General features: G+C 54.4%; 1 protein-coding gene across 2 annotated transcripts; it reads left to right on the forward strand.

Annotated features, from left to right (window-relative positions):
- The first annotated feature begins 288 nt into the window (after nucleotides 1-288).
- Nucleotides 289-7,790, forward strand: ABTB1 (ankyrin repeat and BTB (POZ) domain containing 1). Of its 2 annotated transcripts, none has more exons than XM_011971287.1 (11): nucleotides 289-1,197; nucleotides 1,312-1,367; nucleotides 2,857-3,001; nucleotides 3,157-3,316; nucleotides 3,421-3,466; nucleotides 3,858-3,974; nucleotides 4,059-4,177; nucleotides 4,357-4,455; nucleotides 4,562-4,729; nucleotides 6,845-7,045; nucleotides 7,129-7,790. In XM_011971287.1, the coding sequence occupies exons 4-11, from the start codon at nucleotides 3,263-3,265 to the stop codon at nucleotides 7,333-7,335; spliced, it is 1,011 nt and encodes a 336-aa protein (XP_011826677.1). In that variant the 5' UTR covers nucleotides 289-1,197; nucleotides 1,312-1,367; nucleotides 2,857-3,001; nucleotides 3,157-3,262; the 3' UTR covers nucleotides 7,336-7,790. The 2 variants fall into 2 exon arrangements, with proteins under 2 accessions (XP_011826677.1, XP_011826676.1); XM_011971286.1 differs by having other exon boundaries at nucleotides 289-1,232; nucleotides 7,129-7,787.
- The last annotated feature ends 6,830 nt before the right edge of the window (nucleotides 7,791-14,620 follow it).

Here is a 14,620-nt window from a genome sequence, read left to right on the forward strand (position 1 = left end):
CCCCCGCGGGGCTGACCACCTAGACCCCGCCGCAGCCCCCCAGCGGAAGCGCGCTGGGGCAGGGACACTGATGGCCATTGACCCCCGGAGGGCTTCCTGGAAGAAGGGACTGCTCCACGGAGGCCCGAAGGCGCAGAAGTGGGCGGAGAGAAAGGCGGGCCACTGTTAGCCCTGGTAGGGCCCGGACGTCAGACCCCCCGGGCGCGGGCCGCGGGTATAGGTCTGGGACTCCAGACGTGGCCCCTTACTCTCATGCTCTCTGGACCGGCGCGGGGAACACCTAGAGCCCTTAATCGGCCTCCGGTCCTTGATGATTCGGAAACTCCTGACGCAGCTAAAGTGAATCTGGCGCTGAGATGGCACCTCCATGGGCTGGACGCGGAGGGAAGGGGTGCCCAGTTGGGTTCTGGGGCCCTTCCCCTCCTTGGCCTTCCACTATTCCGTTTGACCTCCTTTTTCCTTGGCCCCTCCTCCCCCTTGACCTGGTGCTGATTGACTACTTCCACCTCCCCTGGGCTGGCCCCAGGCTGCTGTACTCCCGTAGGATCCCTGGGCCCCTCCCCAACATCCCGTGCCACTCAAGAGTTAGTGCATAGTGTCAACGGTGCTTCCACGTGCAGCCTGGAGGCCTCCCTCGGGCTGCCCCCACCTTGGTGGGGCTACACTAGCGTTGGCGACTCCCCTTGCTCACCTTCTGCATCCCATCAGTTGCTGTATCCCGCTACTCCTGCCTTCTAGAATTATGTGCCCTCCACACCACCAGGAGGCCTGCAGCAGCTTTTCCCCAGGCTCCCTGCTTCTAGCAGGGCCAGCTTCTTCCTGCAGTAGAGAGCTCTGGTGGGAGCGAAGGCTCCATCACCGCCTCTCTCTCCCAAACGCTGCAAGGTCAAAGGTCCAGCCCCAGCACTGGCGCTGGCCTCTGCCCCTGTAGCCCATCGTCCCCCCGCACTGATGGCACACACTGTCTGCCTGTCCGACCCCACCTCCACACCCTTGCCTGCACTTTGCCTCAAGTGCCTCTCCTGCTGTGATCTGCCTGTCACCTGCCCTTACCTGGGGGTGGCTTCCCCAGACCAAAAGGGATGTTTTCCCTCCGCTCCCTTCCACGGGCCTTCTTTCTCAGACCATGAACCCGTCCTGACCCAGGCTCTGACCTCCTTCCTGCCCAGGTACCTGCTGGAGCAGCGAGACGTGGAGGTGAATGTGCGGGACAAGTGGGACAGCACCCCCTTGTGAGTGCTGGGGAGAGGGGTGCAGAGGGTGGGGGTTGGTGTATCCCTTCAGCGCTGAGGACTTGCTCCCTCCCTTCAGGTACTATGCCTGCTTGTGTGGGCACGAGGAGCTGGTACTCTACCTTCTGGCCAATGGTGAGAGCAGGGAGCCGGGCTCAGGGGTGTGCGTGGGTGCATGCATGCATGTGTGCAGCTTTTCCTCGGGCTCCCTGCTTCTAGCAGGGCCAGCTTCTTCCTGCAGTAGAGAGCTCTGGTGGGAGTGAAGGCTCCATCACCTCCTCTCCCAAACGCTGAAAGGCCAAAGGTCCAGCCCCAGCACTGGGCCTTCATACACATTTGCAAAGCACCACGATTCCTCTCTTACCACTCAGTAGAATCAGCAAGTACTGTTAGCGCTACTTTAAAACCTTTTCTCTGTCCACCTTCCCCATCTCTACTTCTATGACCTGGGCCCAGTCATCAGCATTTCTCCCCCGGGCACAGTGCCTGCCTCCTCTCTTGCCATTGCAGCCAAGTTCTAATTCTAATCTCCCTCTTTTCACAATGAATCTGAGTGGCTAAAAATCCTCTAGCGAGTTCCCACTGCCTCTAGGACACAGTGAGCCTGCCTGGCCATGCCCAAGGCTCCACAGGGTCTGCCCTCCTGCTGGCCTCACTCCCTCGGCTCTCTCTGCTTGCTTGCTGCTATACTGGCCTCACTGGGGCTTCACTGTGCTACGCATGCGCCTGTTCCTGCCCCAGGGCCTTTGCACCTGCAGTTCCTCCTGCATGGACTGCCCTTCTGCAGACATTCACATGGCCTACTCCCCCACTTCATTCAGGTCTCTGCATGCTGCCACCATCACAAAGTGACCTTTCATGACTTTCCTTCATCCAGTGCCATTCTTCATCCTATTTTGGTTTTCTTTTTCTTTTCTTTTTTTTTTTTGGAGACAGAGACTTGCTGTGTCACCCAGGCTGGAATGTAGTGGTGTGATCTCGGCTCACTGCAGCCTTAACCTCCCAGGCTCAAGTGATCCTCCTGCCTGCCGCAGCCCCTTCAAATCTTCCAATAGCTGGGACTACAGGCGTGTGCCACCGCGCCTGGCAAGTTTTTGTAATTTTTTTTTTTTTTGCAAAGACGGAGTCTCACTATGTTGCTCAGGTTGGTCTCAAACTCCTGAGCTCAAGCGATCCACCTACCTTGGCCTCGAAAAGTGCCTGGATTATAGGTGTGAGTCGCCATGCCCAGCCTTGTTTTTCTTAATTAGTCCCTGCCATCGTTAGGTAGTGCGTTCATTGTCCTGCCTCACTAGAGTATAAGTTCAGCAGGACAGGGACCTGTGTCTCGTTCACTGCTGTGCTCCAGTGTGTGGGACAAGCCCAGCCACCGAGTCTGCTCTCTGTTCTGTGTAGTCTTGTCTTCCGTGTGAGCAAGTATGTGCCTGTGTGAGTGCGCACAGACATGCCCATTCGTCTAGCCCTTGACTGGGAGGATGTTGGGTCAGAGTGGGCCCAGGGTAATTTGGGAAGGCATTGCCAGAGATTCGGAGCACCATGTGTGGGAAGGTGGGGAGGAGGGAGAGGGAGATTAGAATTTCCCCAGGCCCCTTTCCTGCTAACTGGTGAGCGCTGCATCCCCCAGGAGCCCGCTGTGAGGCCAACACCTTCGATGGTGAGCGCTGCCTCTATGGGGCACTGAGTGACCCCATCCGCCGAGCTCTACGCGATTACAAGCAGGTCACAGCTTCCTGCAGGAGGCGGGATTACTATGATGACTTCTTGCAGCGGTGAGTCAGGGCACACGAGGGGTGCAGCATGGGGTGCGGTGGCCGTGGTGAGTGTGGAGGGGTCTGCTCTGTGGCCTGCCCTGGGCTCTGGGTGCTTCAAGGAATGGGGTGGGGGCTGTGCCAAGCATCCTCCCTCCCGGCTTGTCCCTCCCCAGGCTTCTAGAGCAGGGCATCCACAGTGATGTGGTCTTTGTAGTACACGGAAAGCCATTCCGGGTGCATCGCTGCGTCCTGGGTGCACGCAGTGCCTACTTTGCTAACATGCTGGACACCAAATGGAAGGGCAAGAGTGTCGTGGTTCTCAGGCACCCACTGGTATGTCCCTTCAGGGTGGCAGAGGGGCATGGACTGCCCAGGAACAGCAGGGGGTTGTGCTGGGTGGCTGCCTCTGACATTCCTTTCTGGCTTTCTGCCCACAGATCAACCCTGTGGCCTTTGGGGCCCTGCTGCAGTACCTGTACACAGGTGACCCCCTGGGTCCAGGGTAGGAGGAGAGGGAGTGGGCTGTCCTTCTGGACAGCAGTACACCTAGGTGTCGCTGGGCTGACCTTTAACCTCTAGACACTTCATGGTCCCCCAGGGTGGTTCCAGCTGCCCCTCGCGTTGGGTTGCAAGAGAGGACTAGTGTGTCTGCCCAGGAAGAGCTTGTCCCACCCATATGCTGAGCCTTTCCCGTCTGTTCCCTGGGGCCTGTAGAACTCAGGCAGCAGCTCTTGATGGGGAAACCAAGGTGGCAAGTGGGTCCAGGAGTCCTAGCCCTGTGGCCAGGTGGCCAGGTGGGAGGGGATCACTGTTTTTCTGTGGGCCTGATGACAGCTCAGGTCCCGCAGGCCCTCATCCTCCCCACTGCCCCCAGGCCGCCTGGACATTGGTGTAGAGCATGTGAGTGACTGTGAACGCCTGGCCAAGCAGTGCCAGCTGTGGGACCTGCTCAGCGACCTGGAGGCCAAGTGCGAGAAGGTGTCTGAGTTTGGTGCGAGCAGGTTTTGGGGCCCGGGGCCATGGGTGCCGCCTGGTAGGGCTGGCCTGGCTCCCTGAAGTTGTTCTTCCCCTGTAGTGGTGTCTAAGCCAGGCACGTGTGTGAAGGTGCTGACCATCGAGCCCCCGCCTGCAGACCCCCGCCTCCGGGAGGACATGGCGCTGCTGGCTGACTGTGCCCTGCCCCCTGAGCTCCGAGTAGGTGCGGGGCTGGTGGGCAGGAGGGGCATTTTGGGATGGCAGGCTGTGACAGGCAGCCCAGATACTTGGGCTCAATTTCTTGTGTGGCCTTGGACCAGTTACTTCCCTTTTCTGAACCTAGTCATTCACTTCTGTGAACAACTGCTCTGATGGGGTCACACTCTTCTGTACCCCAGGGTGATCTTTGGGAGCTGCCTTTCCCTTGTCCTGATGGCTTCAACAGCTGCCCTGACGTCTGCTTCCGAGTGGCCGGCTGCAGCTTCCTCTGCCACAAGGTGCCTGCGCCCTCCTGTTGCCCCTAGCTCCAACCCGTTGCCCTGAGTCTAGCTCCTCAGGAGACAGACCCTGGCCCTCACACTTCCTGAGCCCGGCCTTCCCCAGGCCTTCTTCTGTGGCCGCAGTGACTACTTCCGGGCCCTGCTGGATGACCACTTCCGAGAGAGCGAGGAGCCGGAGACCTCAGGGGGCCCCCCAGCCGTCACCCTGCACGGCATCTCACCCGACATCTTCACCCACGTGCTCTACTACGTGTACAGCGACCACACTGAGGTGGGGGCTCAGGCAGAGCTGGGGACGGCACACAGCCTGTGCTGCCATGGGCTGAGAGGGAGCGCCAGGGCCTTGGGGGTCTTTGGGAGGGCCCAGTTGGCCCCATGATTGACATTTTGAGAAGGCTGGAGGGGAAGGATGTGGGACTTTGGATTTTTCTTTCAGGCAGAGGGAAGCCTTGTTAGGCTCCAGAGAGAGGGTAAGTGACAAGGCCTATGTCACAGGCACTCCACACTTGTCAGCCACTTGGGGTCCTCAGCTTCTCCAGCAGGAGGGTGGAGGCTGGGTGGGGACAGCCTCCTCCCTCTGCGATGCTGCAGATCCCTGGGGTTCTGGGTTCCTAGTCTCCTCTTCCCTTGCTGCCTCCCTCTGTCTCCAGCTGCCCCAGGGTCTCCGTAAGCCAAAGCTACAGGGCAGCAGCAGAGTGCTGAAGGTTTGATCTGCCAGGGTGTGTGTGTGTGTGTGCGCGCGTGCATGCACGCTATAAAGAGACCCCCATATCTGGTGGCTTGAAGAGGGGAGTTTGTTTCTCCTTCACATCTGACTGAGGTGGCTGCCCCAGGGCAGGTGGCTTGCTGAAGACCAGGTCATCCCTCCATCTTGCCCCTGTATGCCTAAGGGTGAAGGTCAAAAATCCTTGTCTCTAAAGGTGAATGGTTCAGGTTCTGTGGGCCATATGGCCCTGTTGTAGCTACTCAACTCTGTAGTGCAAAGGCAGCCAGAGACAGTACAGAGATGAGTGGGTGAGGCTGCATTCCAATAAAACTTTATTTGCACAAACAGGCTGGATTTGGTCCGCAGGCTGTAGCTTACCCACCCTGCCCTGGGGCATTGCCTTTGGCCATGGAGATTGGGTCCTAGGCAAACTCATGCTCTAGGAGGAAGAGGAACACAGGGCAAACAATGTTGTTTTTGTAGAAGCTACAGGAAATTGCACACAGCACTTCTTATGTTCCCCTGGAGAGAACTTCGTGCCTACCTGCCAACAAAGGAGGGTTGGAAAGTCATTCTGTGGCCAGGGCCCTGTTTTGTGGGGGAAGGGTTCGAGGAAGCATGCTGGGGGACAGAGGGCAGTCCCTACTGCTGCTCTACCTCCAGTGGCAGCTCCCTTGTCCATCCCTCCCTGCGACCTAACAGCCCCTCAGCCTCCGTCCTTCCCACCTCCTCTACTGGGCAACTCCTGCAGCTCAGCCCAGCTCTGTGGCCCCTTACCAGGGGTTACCTTTGCCCACCCTGGAGAAGCTCCCTCCTCAAGGAGCCTCGCCACCCCAAGGGCACCTTGTCTCAGAGTGTGGCTTGGGCTCCTAACCTGGGTTGACACTGGTTGAGCTGTGTGACACTGGGTGAGCTTTGTGATCTTGGGCAAGTTACTTAACTGCTCTGTGCCTCTAGAACATGGGGATAGCACTCATCGTCACTTCCTAAGGCCTTGTGCGGATGAATGGGTTACCCAGGTAGAGGAGGTGGCATGGCACATGGCACATGGCCTGTAATGTGGTCGCAGAGCTTCCCTCGTCTCTGTCTGCAGCTTGTTCCCTGTGCCACCCAGGCTCTGGCCCGAATCTGAAGGCTTCAGTCTTACCCAGCACAGGATGTACCTGTAGGTGGGCTCTGTGTCCCCACAGCCTCTTGAGAGGGAGGGATCGGGTAGACAGTCTCCCACCCCGGCAGGGTCCCTGCATGGGTCTTGACTAGCTGCCTCTGCCCCACCATTCTGACAGCCCCCCAAGGTAGGCATGGTTATCTGTACCTCATGAACGGGAACTAGAGGCACAGGAGGTGCAGTGACTTGCCCAGGGCCCCACAGCTAGAAGCGACAGACCCAGGTCTATGTAACTCGGAGCTCAGACCCTGGCTCCTGCAAGGGCCCTGCCTCCCACCCAGCCTGCCAGCCTGCTCAAGGCTTGAGAGCACACCCACCCCACAGTCTTCTGCCCCCTGTGCGGTCCTGCAGTTCCCCTTACCCCCTGCCCACACATGCTCAGGGAACTCGTACTCCCACTGGAAGCCTTCCCACCACTGCCCCACAACCCCCACAGGCCCTGTCCTTGGCCATTGGGCCCTGGGAGCCCTTGGTGACCTCGGGGGGCACCTTCATCCCTGTCTCCACTGCAGCTGTCCCCTGAGGCGGCCTACGACGTGCTGAGCATCGCCGACATGTACCTACTGCCAGGCCTGAAGAGGTTGTGTGGCCGCAGCCTGGCCCAGGTGCTAGACGAGGACAGTGTGGTGGGTGTGTGGCGCGTGGCCAAGCTCTTCCGCCTGGCGCGGCTTGAGGACCAGTGCACTGAGTACATGGCCAAGGTCATTGAAAAGGTGGGCCAGTGGGCTGCAGCTGGCGGGAGGGAGTGGTGAGAGGGCGGGCACCCCTGCACTGAGCTGGCCCTTCCCGCTCATAGCTGGTGGAGCGGGAAGACTTCGTGGAGGCGGTGAAAGAGGAGGCAGCGGCTGTGGCGGCCCGGCAGGAGACGGACTCCATCCCGCTGGTGGACGACATCCGTTTCCACGTGGCCAGCACGGTGCAGACCTACAGCGCCATAGAGGAGGCGCAGCAGCGGCTGCGGGCGCTCGAGGACCTGCTCGTGTCCATTGGCCTGGACTGTTGAGCCCCTGGCTGGGCAGCCCCAGGGGCCAGGAGCTCCCTTGGAGACAAGCATGTGTATGTGTTTGTGTGCAGCTCTTCTTCCTGCTCCCTGCACATTGAGGGCTTCATGGTGGGTGCAGGGGGCTCAGTGGGGCTTCTCTTCCCTCCATGAGCCTGGAGACCCCAGGGGAAGATGCATTTGGGATGAGCCCCCTCCCCCCAATGCACAAGCCAGCCCCCAAGATCCTGGGGGTGGGCACCACTCAGGGAAACCTGGGGTGGGGGTGGGCTTTGGTCTTAGCACTTTCCTTCCCCACATCCCCCTCCCCACACCACCCCAGTCCCAAATCCAGTCTTGTAGCCCTCACCCAGCCCTGGATTGCTTCTCTAAGCCGGTGTTCCCATGCACAGGGCCATTCAGGAAGGGCTGGGGGAGTGTGTGTGGCAATAAAGCTTGAAGGCATTGTGGGAGCATGAGCCTGTGTCCTGGGGTACAGCTTGGGAAGACTGGGGACTTCTGGAACCAAAGGAGCTAGTGGGACCAAGGAAAGAAGCTCCAGAGTTGGGGGCTCCCAGCAGAGGCTGGCCCAGAGCCCAAGGGCCAGAATACCTGGCTGAGCAGACTTAGAGATCTGCCACTGACCCCAGCGTGGCCTGGGCCCAGCCTGGCTCCCTCCCTCCGTGTCTCCATGGAGGCTGGTTGTGGTGGGCCTCATTCCAGGAAAGGGCCAGGACCAAAATGACCATTTTCTCTAAGCCCAGTGCCAGTCTTTTCCCCAGGGAGGCCCTTGTGGCCCTTCCTGCAGGGGCTGCCACCTTATTACGGGAAGGTGAGCTGCAGGGGCCAAGGGAGACCTTTCTCCTTGGCCCTCTGAAGGTTCACTGAAAACTTGAGTAAGAGGAGAAAAGACATGCAAATTTATTTAGCATGTAGACATGGGCATCTTCAGAATGAAGACCCAAAGACGGGAAGCTATCATTGTTAAGCTTAGGCTCAGCAAACTGTGGCCAGCTGAGTAGAAATGGGATTGGCAAAAAGTGCAGGATCCAATGCTGACAACAGGGAAATGCAGTCAGGCCTGTCTGGATTCTTCTTGGTCTCTCTGAGCAGCCTGCCTGCCTGTCTTCTGGGTGTGGGGCAGGACCCTCTGGAATGGGGGGGTCTTATGACCTATAGTCAAACAGGGTGGGACAGACGCTTATGGCTACTTTTTACACAGATAGGGCAGAGGGAAAGTGAGAGTCCTGTTTTTAGGTTTTGTGGCTGGCTCTGGGGAACAGGGGCTCTGGTTTCTAGGGCCCGCCCTAGGGGAAGAGGGATTCTAGTTTCTGTGGCTAGCCTTGGGATGATGAGACTGAGAGACAGGGGCAAAAGGTCAGAGAGGAGCTCCTGCTTCTGAGGTTGCTGCTTGGGCCTTCATTTTGGGGTATTTGAGCCCCAAGGGGGTTTCTCACGATGTGCTGCGCTGCAGGCCTGTGGATCCCCCAGGCCTCTCTACCTTCTAACCTGGTTAAACTCAGTCACGTCACGGCCCTGGGGGAGGAAAGGAAGGCTGGTTCTTTCACAGGGCTTCTAATATCAGGGGTCTCCACCCTTCCTGCAGTTATTTCACAGCTCTTCATGCCTTTTTTTCTTTTTTCTTGAGACGGATTCTCGCTCTATCGCCCAGGCTGGAATGCAGTGATGCAATCTTGCTTGACTCACTGCAACCTCCACCTCCCGAGTTCAAGCAGTTCTGCTGCTCAGCCTCCCAAGTAGCTAGGATTATAGGTGCACACCACCATGCCCGGCTAATTTTTGTATTTTTAGTGGACACAGTTTCACCATGTTGGCCAGGCTGAGCTTGAACTCCTAACCTCGGGTGATCCGCCCCACAAAGTGCTGGGATTACAGGTGTGAGTCACCGCGCCCGGCCTCTTCATGCCTTTTTACTATGTTATTTTTAGATTTTTTCCTTTTTCCTCTCCAGCGCATTTTCAGCCGTGTTGCACTGGCATGTTGATCATCGCATGGGGGAGGTTGTAGGTCTGAAGTGACCACTAGTGAAGGATGAGCTGGGACAAGTCATGGTGCAGCCTGCAGGAGGTGATGAGTGTGTTAGGGAGGTGAGGAGGGAAGGAGTCCCCCGGGAGGGCCTGTGGGTGGAGGTTGTAGCTTGTGCAAGGGCCTGGGAGCCTGAAAACAGCCTGAGATGGGATGGGCTGGGCGGGGTCTGCGCATTGCCAGAGCTGAGCTGCAGCCAGAGGCCCAATCCCCGCTGCTGCTCTGCCTTTCACTGCTGGCCACCGCTCTGCCTATTTGCCTGCCCACAAATTGGGGGTGATTATGGCAACTCCCTCTTAACTAGTGTTTGACCTATCCTGAGCCTGGTGTGTTTGTTAAACAAAAGCTGAGTCCACCTGGTGGGTGGGAGGTGGGAGCAGGGGAGTGACAGGAGCTCACTCTGGTTGCTCTGGGGCATGCAAGAAGGGAAGGGTGAGGCCAGGCTAGTGGCCTAACACCAGCGGGTCTCACCTCAGAGCACACACAAATCCTGGTGTGCTAAGAGATATTTAAATATTTAAAGAAAAAGTTTTATTTCCTATGCATTTCTTTTCATATGCGTTAGGGGAGAAAATGAGCTACTACATGAAACCTTTTTTTACAGATGTTATTATTTGAAATCATGAAAGTTTCCAATCTTGAACAAATTTTAAATAAAATCCCTAGTGAGAGGGCAGTTTAAGGAAAAATTATCTGGAGTTGGGGTATTTTAGTGGTTCACTGACACAGCGGATACAGCCAGGTGTACCAGCTATGGCATCTGTTGGGAGAGAGCTGTAATCTGAGAACTGCCACCCCTCAGGAGCTAGGCTGTGTGGTTGTGGGGGCAGCATTCCCCAGCCACACCACACCGTTCCTCACTTTATTTTATTTATTTTTTTGAAATGGAGTCTAGCTCTGTCACCCAGGCTGGAGTATAGTGGTACGATCTCGGCTCACTGCAACCTTCACCTCCTGGGTTCAAATGATTCTCGTGCCTCAGCCTCCAGGGTAGCTGGGACAACAGGTGCCTGCCACCATGCCCAGCTGATTTTCGTATTTTTAGTAGAGACATTGTTTCACCATGCTGGCCAGGGTGGTCTGGAACTCCTGACCTCGAGTGATCCGTGCACTTCAGCCTCCCAAAATGCTGATACTACAGGCATGAGCCACGGCGTCCCCATTCCTCACTTTAGCCTCAGGCAGAGAAGCCAGCGTGATGGGGAAACACTTGTGTAGGAAGGTGTCCAATGCGGTATTGCAAATCAACAGGAAACATTGCCAGCAGCCGCAGCGAGCAGCAAGTGGGGAAGGAAGTAAGAGAGCATGGACGCGCAGAGCTTCCTGTAGCCATGAGGGTGGTCAGTGCAGCCTCCGCATCCACAAGGAAAAGGTGGAGGACATTCAGGCACTAAGGGGTGCTCCCCAGGCTTATATGAGAAACCTGTGGCACAGACAGCCACACAGGAGTAGTGAACTACAACCATGGAATTTGAAATTTAGTGTCTAATACTTGGTTCTAAAATTGGGTTGATTTAAATTCAGAAGTGTGCCCTACTCTGACAAATGTTAAAATAGACTAACAGAAGACACATTTTGACACAGAGGCCCTGGGTTTGAGACTCCTCCATTATCCCTAAACCAGAGGAAGAGTTACTGTGTGAGAGCTGGGGATATTTGATCTGATTTCTGTTTAGTTTCTGTAATGTAGCTTGGCTACCTTTAAAATTAAAAAAATAAAAATAAAAACCATGTTTATCTCTTACTTTAATTCATTCCTACTCCCAGGTGAAAAAAAATTATTGTTGAATGAAAAATATTTCCATCATGTGTTATTGGAAAAATTATATGTGTGCTCTCTCAACTCAAGATACCCCAAATTTTTAACAGATAGAAAAATAGACTCGGCGTGGGGGTTCACGCCTGTAATCCCAGCACTTTGGGAGGCTGAGGCAGGAGGATGGTCTGAGCCCAGGAGTTTGAGACCAGCCTGGGCAGCACAGTGAGACTCTGTCTTTCCAAAAAATAAAAAATTAGCTGGGCATGGTGGCACGAGCCTGTAGTCCCAGCTACTCTAGAGGCTCGAGCCCAGGAGGTTGGGGCTGCGGTGAACTGTGACTGCACCACTGCACTCCAGCCTGGGCAACAGAGTGAGATGCTGTCTTAAAAAAAAAAAAAAGAAAGAAAAAGAAAAATCAATTGAACAATGACAAAATGAGCAATGATGGAAAGGAAATAAACTCCATTTTGCACAGGAAAGGTAGTGTAGGGATGGCTTATTGACCCACCAGAAGAGGAAGAGGAGTGAAGGTGGAGCTGGGCAGCCCTCTACCTAAAGCCCCAACCCTGACAGGCTGCCCTCTCCCACAGCAACTGCTGCTCTGGGGTTCCACTCCCTGCTGTGGCTGTTCGTGGACGCTGTGTCATCCCCTGCTGACCCCTTTAGTGACACCATCCTCGGTTAGGTGCAACCGTTTCCTGCAGGGCCCCGAATGAACATGCCCTTCACCCCTGTGCTCCAGCCATCCTGAGAGTCTCTCAGTTTCGGGGCCACCCTGAGCTCTCTGCACCTCGAAAACTCCCCCCCCCAGACCCCTCTGCTGTGCCCCCAACCCTGGCCCGCTCCTGCTCACCTTTAGCTTCTGGAGGGCTGTGCTGGCAGCCACTGGGTGCCCATCACTGTTAGGCTCTGGGGTGAGAGTCTGTGTTGCCCGGGTCCTCGTTCTGTGAGGGCGGCCCACCTTGTTCTGCCCTGGTCACTGTTCCTCCCAGCACTGGACACCGTGCCTGGCACATCACAGACGCCCAGTAAGGAGCTCGTGATGAGCCTGAGTGTTCATGGAGGAGGCTGGAAAAGCCAACAAATGCAAACATTGTTGACTCTGGGTTTGATACAGTGAAGTTCCGGGCAGAATTTGGTTGGCCGTAAATAGAGCATGAGGGCCTGGAGAAAAGGGGCTGTCCTTCAGGTCTGTGCATCTTTGGGGGACCTTCTGCACAGAGGCCAGGTGCCACCCACCCAGGGCCTAAGTGGTTTGCAGGGCCCACTGCAAAACAGCACGTAGGGCCCTTGCTCAAAAAGCATTAAGAATTTCCAGAGAGCAACAGTAGAGCATTCACCCAAACGCACGGACCTTCTAGTGTGGGGCCTGGGTCACTGCACGGGTGGCCAGGCTGCAAGGCCAACTTGCATCCACACCCAGTTTCCAGCTCAGTGCCTGGCCCAGATAAAGCCTTCCTGCCTCCTTCCTCCCTCCTTCCATCCCTCTCTCCCTCCCTCGGCCACTCATTCATTCCTTCATCACTCCATCACTCATTCATTCTCTCACTCATTTCCTCGTTTATTCATCCCCCTCACTCATGGACTCATCCATTCTCTCATTCATTCAACCCCTCACTCATTCCATCATTCATTCTCTCTCACTCATTCTTTATCATTCTCTTACTCATTTCCTGTCATTCATTCCCTCATTACACATTCCCACGCTCACTCATTCCCTCATTCATTCATCCCCTCATTCCCTCATTCATTCATCTCCTCATTCCCTCATTCATCTCACTCATTCTTTCATTTATTCACCACCTCACTCATTCACTCATTCATTATTCACTCACTCATTCATTCCCTCATTTATTCATCCCCTCGCTCACTCACTCATTCTCTCATTTCCTCACTCATCCATTCTCTCACTCATTCGCCCATTCATTCACTAACTCATTTCCTCACCCATCCATTCCCTCATCACACATTCCCTCACTCACTCATTCCCTCATTTATTCATCCCTCACTCATTCACCCATTTATTCTCTCATTTCTTCACTTGCTTATTCATTCCCTCACTCATCCATTCTCTCATTCATCACTCATTTCCTCACCCATTCATTCCTCAATTCATCCCCCTCATTCACTTTCATTCACTCATTTCCTCACTCACTCATCCCTCATTCATTTACTCATCACTCATTCAATTTCTCACTCACTCATTCCCTCACTCTTGTTCCTTCATTCATTCATCCTATTCACTCATGCTTTCACTCACTCATTCATTCCCTCACTCATCCATTCTCACTCATTCCTTCATCACTCATTCCTTCATTAATTCCCTCCATCCCTCATTCATTCATTTTCTCACTCCATTCCTCATTCATTCCCTCACTCATCCATTCTCATTCCCTCACCACTCATTCCTTCATTCATTCATCCCCTCACTCATTCACTTACTCATTCTTCTCTCACTCGCTCATTTCTTCAATCACTCATTCAATCCCTCACTCATTCATTCACTCACTTCCTCATTCATTCCCTTGCTCATTCACTCCTTCACTCATTCCCTCATTCGTTCACTTATCACTCACTCATTCCCTCATTCATTCATTCACTCATTCTGTCATTTCCTCATCCCCTCACTCATTCGCTCATCCATTCATTCACTCACTCATTCCTTTATTCATCCCCTCATTCATTCATTCATTATCTCATTTCCTCACTCATCCATTCTCACTCATTCACTCATTCTTGCATTCTCTCACTCATTTCCTCACCCATCCATTTCCTCATCACACATTCCCTCGCTCACTCATTCCTTCATTTATTCATCCACTCACTCATTCACTCATTTATTCTCTCTTCACTTGGTCATTCATTCCCTCACTCATTCATTCTCTCACTCAGTCATCACTCATTTCCTCACCCACTCATTCCCTCAATTCATCCCCTCATTCGCTTTCATTCATTCACTCATTTCCTCACTCACTCATCCCTCATTCATTCACTCATTACTCATTCCCTTACTCATCCATTCTCTCATTCCCTCACTCACTTATTCATTTTCTCACTCACTCATTCCCTCACTCTTGTTCATTCATTCATCCCCTCATTCACTCATGATCTCACTCACTCATTCATGCCCTCACTCATTCATTCTCACTCACTCTGTCATCACTCATTCCTTCATTCATCCCCACCCATTCACTCATTCTCACTCATTCTTTCATTAATTCCTTCCTTCATTTATTCATTTTCTCACTCACTCCTTTCCTCATTCATTCATTCCCTCAGTCATCCATTCTCTCATCCCCTCACCACTCATTCCTTCATTCATTCATCCCTTCATTCACTTACTCATTCTTCTCTCACTCACTCATTTCCTCATTCATTCCCTCATTTCCTCATTCATTCCCTTGCTCATTCACTGTCTCACTCATTCACTCACTCATTCATTCCCTTGCTCATTCATTCACTCACTCATTTCCTCACTCATTCAATCCCTCATGCATTCATTTT

This window comes from Mandrillus leucophaeus, unplaced genomic scaffold (genome assembly GCF_000951045.1).
Source record: "Mandrillus leucophaeus isolate KB7577 unplaced genomic scaffold, Mleu.le_1.0 Scaffold121, whole genome shotgun sequence".
Classification (NCBI taxonomy): domain Eukaryota; kingdom Metazoa; phylum Chordata; class Mammalia; order Primates; family Cercopithecidae; genus Mandrillus; species Mandrillus leucophaeus.

Bases quoted from the DNA above. Each gene is read 5' to 3' on its own strand.
- ABTB1 (XM_011971286.1), top strand. From the start codon at position 952: ATGGCACACACTGTCTGCCTGTCCGACCCCACCTCCACACCCTTGCCT. The intron at 1,368-2,856 runs GTGAGAGCAGGG...TGCATCCCCCAG, and splicing joins ACTCTACCTTCTGGCCAATG to GAGCCCGCTGTGAGGCCAAC. The intron at 3,467-3,857 runs GTGACCCCCTGG...CACTGCCCCCAG, and splicing joins GCTGCAGTACCTGTACACAG to GCCGCCTGGACATTGGTGTA.